At 44.0% G+C, this 10,000-nt stretch overlaps 1 protein-coding gene across 1 annotated transcript in view; it reads left to right on the top strand.

Moving 5' to 3' along the window:
• The first annotated feature begins 7,909 nt into the window (after positions 1 to 7,909).
• pkdcca (protein kinase domain containing, cytoplasmic a) overlaps positions 7,910 to 10,000 on the top strand; it is a 37,141-nt gene continuing 35,050 nt past the window's right edge. Inside the window, exon 1 of the mRNA XM_012827295.3 lies at positions 7,910 to 9,063. Coding sequence (XP_012682749.1) covers positions 8,278 to 9,063 — 786 coding nt within the window. The 5' untranslated portion in view covers positions 7,910 to 8,277. The remainder of the gene's footprint in view (positions 9,064 to 10,000) is intronic.

Below are 10,000 nucleotides of genomic sequence, written 5' to 3'. Positions count from 1 at the left end.
GCACCCAGCAAACTCTCTTAATCTTTCTCTCTGTGTTTCTCTCTCTCTCTCTCTCTCTCTCTCTCTCTCTTACACACACAGCACAACCATACACCCTATTGTATACTGCATGCATATCGCACTTTCAAACACCCTTCCCTGCAAACCCCCCCCCCCACGTACACACACATGCTGCTATCTTCAGCATGGATCTCCTGCAGTCACAGCTCATTGTCTGCATGGCTTGAGAAAACCACAGCTAATGGGTCCAAGCCCCAGTAAACAGGGGAGCATCCAGGCAATGTTCCACCTGGCTGCGTCCAGATGATAATGTGTGTCGATGCGCTGACTCCGGCCCACCGCAGGATTACAGTGGTAGATGGACCTGATTGAAAACATCTGTCTGTGTCTCTCCCTCCCTCCTCTCACTTCACCCCCCCCCCCCCCTCTCTTACACACTCACACACACACACAAACACACACACACACACACACCTCATATGTTCACACTGGGTAGAGGAATGTCAACCTGTAGAGCGATAAACAGCAGTCTCTGTTTTACTCTCTCTCTCTCTCTCTCTCTCTCACTCTCTCTCTCTTGCTCTTTACTTGTGTCATTATTCACTGTTCAGCTCCCTTAACCCTCAGACTCTGTTGAAAGGCCTCAGGGCAAAAGTGTATCTCTCTCTCACACACACACACACACACACACACACACACACACACACACACACACACACACCAGGGGATAAAAAGGGCTTCCCTTCTCAGACACACAAAACGTAATGTGTCCCATTAGAAGTTTAGGTGCAGTCTGATGTCTTGAGTCGACTAAACCAAAGCAGGACTAAACGACTTTGGCATTTACTACCTGGGCTACTTTTCAACACGATTCCAGCTTGACTGAGACAGTGTGTGTGCCATCGGCTGGAAAACGAACGTTCACCATTAGCATCTCAAGGGAAAGGACGTATAGTGCACTGCATTTAGAACCGTGTGCCCGGGACTCAGTCGGCCCAACCCACTTCGGTTAAAACAAATAACTCAGTATTCCCCGTTTGGATTTTAAGGCATTGTGCGTGAGGCAAGCAACACGACCAACATCTGTAAGCATGTTTCAGAACAATATGGGATTTGTAGTGAAATAAGTACTCCTTTACATTTCTAAATGTTTTTGCAAATCCACCGTAGCAAAATGTATTGTGGGCCAGAACGGAGGCCCCCTGAATGAAGAGAAACTTTAGTGAATGACATCTAAGTGAAATGTATACCATGAAGGCTACCTCTGTCTTTTTAAAACTCTATCCTCCCCTCCTGGATCGGCCAGCGGCAGACATCACAAACTGCACGTTATATTATCCTCACCTGCCAGTCACCTCTCCTACTACAAGATAAGGGTCTGTAGAGAGTGCAGCGACCAGTGGACGAGCACAAATGCTTCCATTGTGTCTTTCTTAAGGGCCGGAGCGGCTGGCTAATTAGATCTGCTCGTTTTGCGAGCTGCAAGGAGCATCGGACTAACACGTGAGCGATGCGTTAACAGCCTCTTCCTTTTTTTTCTCTCTGTAAGCACTGTCACAAGAGATCACAAACTGCCACTTATCACTTGCTTGGGTTCTGTTGCTGCTGTTTGTGTGCAATAGAGAAAAGAATATGGTGCGGTTGTGGGGTTTGTATGGGGCATGTAACTGGGTATCTGTAAACTATGTGTGCGTTTTTGTATGCGTGTCTGTGTTTTTGAATGTGTGTCTGTGTCAGTGTGTGTATGTGTGTCGAGGGAATGTGTGTGCATGTGCGTGTTTTGAGCTTATGTGTATGTGTCAGTGTGTGTATGTGTGTTCGAGGGAATGTGTGTGCATGTGCGTGTTTTGAGTGTATGTGTCTGTGTCAGTGTGTGTATGTGTGTCGAGGGCATGTGTGTGTAAGTGTGTGTTTTGAGCTTATGTGTGTCTGTGTCAGTGTGTGTCTGTGTGTCGAGGGAAAGTGTGTGTAAGTGTGTGTTTTGAGCTTATGTGTCAGTGAGTGAGTGCGTGTGGGAATGACTGAATGGGTTTGATAAAGGTGTGTGTGTGCATCCATCTGGATTTGATCAGAACACCTGCGGAGGAGATATTCTTAAATAATACACATGTTTACATAACCTCTGTGCGATAACCATCTTCCAGACACATACACACACACGTCCACAAAAAACTCAAGGCTTCAAGGTCACATTCACACTGTGCGCAGGAGTTCATAAACTTAGAGCTCCTGAAAGCGATACTATTTTGGAATACTTGAGCTAGATGGCTTTGCATTCAGATAGCCATCGTAAAAAAGTCAGATGCTTTGAGAAGTAAAAAATAAATATTAACACTCCTGAGCTCTGTAATAAGCAACAGTAAAGTCAGCTTGGCCTGGCTGCATTAACCACACACATAACTTCAGAGGAGACTAGCATACCTGTGAAGGTATCGCCAAACTGAAGAGGGGCTGCATCATCGAAATAGTATATAAACCTAGAGAAGGGGAAGGATTACCATTCCGATTCGTTTGAATGCTTGATGCAAAGCAAATTAGGCTACTACTTCAGCCCAGGAAGAACAAACATGATCGCCGACATCTTGTGTCACGGTGCTACGTTTTGGCACCAAAACTATGAAGAGCTAATCGCCCGAGCTGCAAGTGCCACATGACCAATGGCCACCGTAACCAAAACCCTAAATTACACGGATTGGCCAAACTGGTGCATGATTTAAAACAGCCTGTAGGAAACAAACTTCATGGCACCAAAATAGCTCATGCTAACTATCTGAAGTTGGACACATTGGGTGGAAGTTAGCCACGGTAGGTCGCTAAGAGGCAGATGATTCAGTGCTCTCAGACTCTTAGTCTGCGCTGTCTCTTCCATCATCTTTTAGGCTGTTCAGATTTATTACAGCAGCCCCTTACACCCTCAACTGAACTGTCTTCTCCTCTCCTCTCCTCTCCTCTCCTCTCCTCTCCTCTCCTCTCCTCCCCCCTGAGTTGTTGCTCTCTCTCTCTCTCCCCCCTGAGTTGTCTGCCTGTTTTAAGATCGGTAGGGTTTAGTGGATGCAGTGCATGGAAATTAAAGTCTGAAGCAGGGAAAGAGAGAAAAAGCAGCACAGCTGTTGCCCAGTCCTTCTGCTCCTCTCACACTTCCTTCCATGTGCTGAGGTCTTCACACATACGTCTCCATTTAGGCCCTCCAGTCTTCTCCATTTGAACACTCGTCATGGTACTACTGTTACAGGTCATTGGATTCAGTGGGGAATGACACTCATTTCATTCTCATTTATGTATTCATGAACCCAACATTTTTTTAAATAATAGGTGATTACAAGTTGTGGTCATTATAGAGCAGGAACGTGAAAACATGTGATATATATGTGTGTGTGTGTGTGTGTGTGTGTGTGTGTGTGTGTGTGTGTGTGTGTGTGTGTGTGTTGAATCACACGTGTATCTGCTCCTGGACTAGGGAGGCAGCGTTTTGACCCAACCTAGTGTCCAGTTTCATGACCCACCTTGAACGTGGCCCTTTCCTGGAAAAGCACCCACTAAATCAAGAGCAGTAGCAGTGCACCTTTACTCTTTCGATTCTATAATTCTCTGTCAGTTACCAAAGGACACGACTTTGACCGACACCCCCCATTCTCGCAAAAACCAGTCACTGTAACGGCTTCTGAGCTCGTTTAATTAATACGTGGCTTGCCAACCATAATTAACGCCCTCGGAAAATGGAGTGTAAGGGGATTAGTGCGCTAATGTGCGGGCGTAAGCTTCGCCAATCACAAAGGGACAGTGAGGGGCTAAACATTCCTGCGCAGTAGTAGGTTAATCCCTCGGTCACTCCTCGAAGCCAGCTACCCCACCTCGCCTCGCTCTGTGAGCGGATTCTCATGCAAACGTGCGGCAGGGAGCACAGCGGTCTGGAGACGACATTGTTTGTCCCATTGTCTCAGCAAAATCCTCCAAGAAAATGAACTTATTTAAATTGGATTAATCCGTGTTAGGTTCCCCAAGGAGAGCACCGAATCTGTCCCACAGAGAGGACCGCCCCAAGCTACCCGATGCAAATGACCCCGTCCCCTTTTCCAAGGAATCGGAAATATTAAAGTTACAATTGCCGCCCGATAATTACAAAAGTAACGTTTCCGAGTATATTGCTGGGTCATTTTTTGGCTGCTCTAAGCAATTTATCTCCCGGGCCATTGGACTTCGGACGCGAGCCGTAGAGCGCACGCTGTTTCTAGACCATGCCCCGTCACTCCATCTGTATCTTCTGTAGAATTAGCCTCTAACAAGTTACGGACAGTTTTATGACTGGGGGTTTATTTTAGTCTCTGCCAGCAACTGTCTAAGGCAATAACTCAAGAGTAAAACTTGGTGAGGAGTGTATTTTCCTGACTTTAGAATAGCCACTGAGCAGCAGGATTGTGAACTGATTAACTGGTTAATTATGTGAAGAAAAGGAAACTGTCAAATGCAAAACACAAATATGACAGCAGTCATTTCTTATTCAACCGTTGTAATTTTCCCTAGGTCACAATATAGAAACCAGGTGACACAAAGTTCAAATAGGCTACTTAATTTGAATTAGTAATCACTGCTAAATAATTACAAAAATACTTAAATGCTTTTAAAAACTTGACTGATTATATAATTCTACACTAACACTTGTGACATCGTATCATAGCCACTTCAAATTGTACACAATACATTTAATTCCGGGCGACTTAATAAATGAATAGCCTGTGAAGTGAAGACACTCGTTTTTGTTATGTTAGTTTTATTTTCTGTACAGTGAATAGGCCTACTGTATGCAACAGAAGTCCTCTAATATAATATAATATAATATAGACATTAACTCATAAATGACCCCTTGGAATTCTTCTGACAAAAACTTTAATAAAAAAAACGCATTACAATTTCATGTTTTTAAAGAAATGATAAAACTACATATACTGAGGCTTATTCGCTGAAAGAAAAAAAACACCAATGTCCATGGCCTGTTATTTTCAGGCACTGCTCAGAATAGCGCGCAACATATCAAAGTGTTTTCATATCGGCGACTCGAGAGGAGCCATAGGTTTAATCATCGTCGTATGTAGGCTTAAGCGTGGTCAGACTTGATGCCCCTGGCGGCTCGGCTCACCTCCCCCGGTCGACCCCCGACGGCTCCCCGCAGACTTGTCTTTGTTTGCTCAGTTTCCAGGTTGATTGTATTTGTTAATTAGTTGCTAACAGCATGGTAATGTGGGTTTGATGGATAGCCGTGTCATGGGCATTTCGCCTGGCAGTTCGGGACTCCAGCGGGATTCGCAGGGTTCCCAGAAATCAGACTGGAGACTTGTTGAGCTAATGAACCCACCAAGGCCACGTAGTCTTTCACCCCTCTTCCTTAGTAGACGGAGATAAATCACTCATCTGTCAATCTTCTAGGCAAATTTTAAGAGCCTATAGCATTATATCGACTTTCATCAGTATTCATCACACTAATTGAGCGCATGACACCGACATGAACTCACAAAGCACGTCCTCCCAGAGGCGTCACGGATTTATTTTGAAACAGTGCTGGCACCGATACAGTGTGTACAGTGCTTACAATAGACAAACACCAGATTCATGTGAGGGGTGGTTAGAGAATTCTATGCCGTGAAATGTCTTATCTCTCTCCCGTTAAACAAAGCTTTAAGGCCCCTGTATTATTTTTCTGTTTCACCCCTCTCTTTTGGGCTGTGTCTGTTTTTAATTTAAAGTTTTACCTCTCCGACCCCAGAGACATAATTATACACAATTTTCTTTCCAAGGAACGGCGAGGCCCATATGAACCCCAGCCTGTGAAGAAATAGCCTGTTCTATCAATTTAAAAGTGTAGGAGTGCTCCGGATTTCGACCACGTTAGCCGCTTGGGAACCAAGTAATACGGTGAAGTGAGAGGCGTGCTGAGGGCATAAAACATTTTTTATGGGCTATGTTTAATATTTCAACGTCTTAACTGAAATGCCAGGTCTTATCGGGTAATTGTAAACGAGCTGTTGGACAGCCGTCAGTATTAATTGATGAGCAGGGGAGACCGGGTACAGTTGTAAACATTTTTGTTTGACCTTGTTGCAAAAAATCTGCCGTGACCTGTTTTAATTTTACCGTATGCAACATACACCTCCCGTTTCGTATTTTAACTTCACTAATTCAAGGACATGTGCTTTACTTTTTCACTGATTTTCATCTTAATGCAGTGAGAGCCTGGTCGCAGACAGTTGTAACAGTGGCCGAGGACAACTGTGACATGTCGGTTCGAAGGGGCAAAGTTAAATTGAAGGCAACATCCACGAATTATTCAAACCAAAGGAGTACTGTGTCGTGTCTATGCGACTACTTATTAATAAAATACTCAGGCTCACTCGGAGGTTAACTTCACACGTGAAACATCACTTGGTTTACTTGAGGTTCTGCACTCAATGTATACATGCGCATGGCGAATAACCAATAGGAGAACAATGCATAGGGGAGTGCTTACACATAGAGAAATAGATCCTTATTAAACACTACATGCTGGATACGTTTGTTTTTTTTAACTTGTAGTCTTTACAGTGTTTGTTTACAAAATACTAGTGAGATGCAAACTAAAGGTGTCACATTTTTGGTGCAGCTCACACTGTGCTACCAGTAGCCTACTCTACGTTTCCCTCCATACAATATTGTTATTTTTTTCCTAATCCAGTATGTGTCTATCTGTCAGAAATATTTTGTACTATTAGCAACCCTACTTAGCCAGCTTCATTTGCACGTGAAATCTTTTCTTGCAAAATTGATTAGCCAATACACTTGCTGCGGAAATCACCAGGGTTGGGAAGGATATATATTAATTTAATAGATTACAGATTACCCTGTTAAAATGTAATAAGTAATGTAACTATATAAATTACTTCTTCAAAGTAATGTAGCCCACCTTATGACACTTTAATACTTTCGATTCAAACAAGAGAATCAATGAAAAACAACAGAATTTGAGAACATTCTGCCAAATGCCTATCTAGATGGTGAAAAGGTGCAAAGCAACTAAATAAATGTTATATTCTACATAAGCCTTTTTTTTTTTTAACCAAAAATAGTATTTTCGACCCTTGGTCCCTCCAACACTTTAATTAGTAAGTGTAAATGAATAGCATATTCTTCGGAAAGTAACTGTAACCGATTAGGATAAGAATTTAATTAATTTGATAATGTAATTAGGTAACTCCATTACATGTAACTAGTTACTCCCCAACTCCCTGATCACAACTACCAGCGTTCCTGTCAAAACGCATCAATAATGCAGTCAAAATCTTGCCCCACAAACAACTTCTGTCTACAACTACAACAGAGATTGAGACACAAGCTGAACATTTTAATGTAGCATGCTGATGTCATCCCGCATGCTGTCTGTGAGTTTCATCACATTATGATAGACACAGGCTGAGAAATTAAGCATGCATGTTACGACTGTTCCTTTGTTACAACTGTACTGTCTCCTCTGTTAGATCTATTTGATCACTAATAAAAAAGGCAGGGGTTAAATTTTATAATTACATTACATCTGATTTTCCAGTAATCCATAAGTGACTGGAAAATAAGGGACTATATACCATGTTGCTAATTGGGGCTTAATCTTCAAAACACAAATATAATCCACAAGAGGAAGAATGAATACATTTGCATGGCTTTGAAAGTTTGCACTGAGCAGAACCTCTCAAGCTTCACAATGCAGCAGATGGTTAGCTGGTTCTCCACGTCAAGGCGCACGTCCCTTTACACGCAGTGCACTAAGGGTAGCGTAGTCTAACCTCAGAGTTAATTCTGCCTATAGTCTTGAGACCAGGGAGCTGCAGAACTACAGCTAGCGCAGCTGCCCTGCCCGACTTGAGCTTTCAATCACCTTGACGTCATCTTCCTTTCACTCGCACTCACTCGCGTACAGTGCATGTGTGTGTGTGCGTGTGTGTGTGAGCGTGTGTGTGGCGACCCCAGCTTACCGTGCGCGCACGACGAGGCAGAGGGGTCTGCAGACGGCAAGTCAAGTGTCACCATGATCGACCTTATATGGGGAGGATCTTAATATGAGGCGGCATAAATCATAACAGTAAGATGACATTTCACATCCTCCTCAGAATCGGAGTACAACCCGCTATTTGACGCTCTGTAGGCTGGACCAGACGATCGTAAGCAGCTGTAGTGTGTGCACTTGCAACTGAAAAGGAGGGCTGCAATAGAAGAAGACAAAGATATCGTTCGCAGTGTTTGGTAATTTTAATCAGGATGAAGCGGAGGAAGATCATGGTGGCCGCTGGCTTCTGTCTTTCTTTCTTCCTCGGTACGCTGATGAATTTGTTATTCATTCCCGGATTCGAGCACCATCAGAACCACAGAGACGGACTGCGCAGCTACCACCACGGTAGACAGCACCAGCGAGTCGCGGACAACGCACAGCTTCACGTCGGGGATCCTCTCACTGCAGCTGTCGCCGCCGGGGCGAACAGCCGTCCCGCCAACAGTGACTGGAGACGACAGCGTGAGCTCCAGATGCAGATACAAGAAAGACTCGACGAGGTTCTGCGGTACCGCCAGCGGCAAGCGCACTGGTCGGCTACCGGAGACGCCTTTCGTCCGCTCGAGAGAAGACGGCTCATGGACCTGGAACCGGCAAGCTACTGGGAACTCAACAAAGCCAACGTTAAAAGCGACAACCGCCACACAGATGCTCAAAGCAGACCATCGCCGGCTGTATCAAATACTGCAAAAGCACAAAATGTGTTCTGGATGAATCCAGACAGGGTCAACACCGGGCAGATGCTGGGGTGCCACAGTATAGCTAACGTGACTAATATTCAGTACCTCGGTTCAGGCTACACCAAGGCTGTCTACAAGGCGACCATCAACAGCAGCTTATCCGTAGCTCTGAAGTCTGTGGATTTTGGAGGTCACGATATGGAAAACTGCATTAAGAAGTACGGATCAGCTGAGGATTGTTATCGATTGGCCTCTTTTAAAATAGTCAAAGAGATGACGCTGATGGGGCAGTTACAACATCCCAACATTCTGCAGGTAAATTCATTCAATTCAGTATTGATCGGGAGTGAGCGGCGCTGTTTGTTTTTTTTACCTTTAGCAAGCAGTTTTTGTTTTATTTTCAACGACAAATAGGCGCAGAAGTTGGGAGCAAAGACTCATATTTGCTTTCCATTAAAATGTCTTCATTGCCTTATGCTCATTTATAGAACATCGAAATGCGTAATTATCTATTTGCATATGAATGCTTGTTGAAATAGCACCATCACGAATAAAAAAAAAATCTACTGACCGAATACACACATGTGGTGTTAACGTTTACTTACCAGGTGCTACAATTTACGCGAAGCATTAACAAGCGTTAACAATTTAGAGATTGGTGTGTATTCGGAACTCTTAGAGTAGGAATCATTTGGAAACACCAGCTATCACACCATTAATTGCCCAGATTAAAACCCCCGTGCCCCAATCAACACGTTACTGCAAACCCCTGCTTTGTACGGTTCATCAATTATGCGTAAGTGAAATCCATTGTTTGTAATTTCTAGTAGCAGTCTTTAAGGGTTCCTGAGCGAGAGCGCAGCCGCTTCGGGATCCCGGGCAGGTGAGGGTTTAGATTGCGTCTGTCGTCACTCTTTCTTCAATACGCGGAACATATAGTGTTTAGTCTTGCTTGTATTGTATTTTATGTTAATTAGGCCTATACGTCAGGCCTGTTTAAGCAGAGCAACGCGAGGGCGAAAACAATTCATAGGAAGGGGGATTCTCTGTCTTTGTCAGATTGCCCCAGAAAAGCAGTCAAATGATAAATAACCTAATCCACATCAATTACAAAGACGTGAGGACTCACAGGAACATGATCTTTAACAACGTGTGCCCCGGAGCATATCCACTTCGACCTAAATAAGGGCCCCAGGTTCTGTAACAGCCATTTCATATTTTTAGTACCATGAATAAGTCCTATTGCTTATTT

Source organism: Clupea harengus, chromosome 13 (assembly GCF_900700415.2).
Source record: "Clupea harengus chromosome 13, Ch_v2.0.2, whole genome shotgun sequence".
In the NCBI taxonomy this organism is placed as follows: domain Eukaryota; kingdom Metazoa; phylum Chordata; class Actinopteri; order Clupeiformes; family Clupeidae; genus Clupea; species Clupea harengus.
This window is presented reverse-complemented; position numbering and strand designations above follow the sequence as displayed.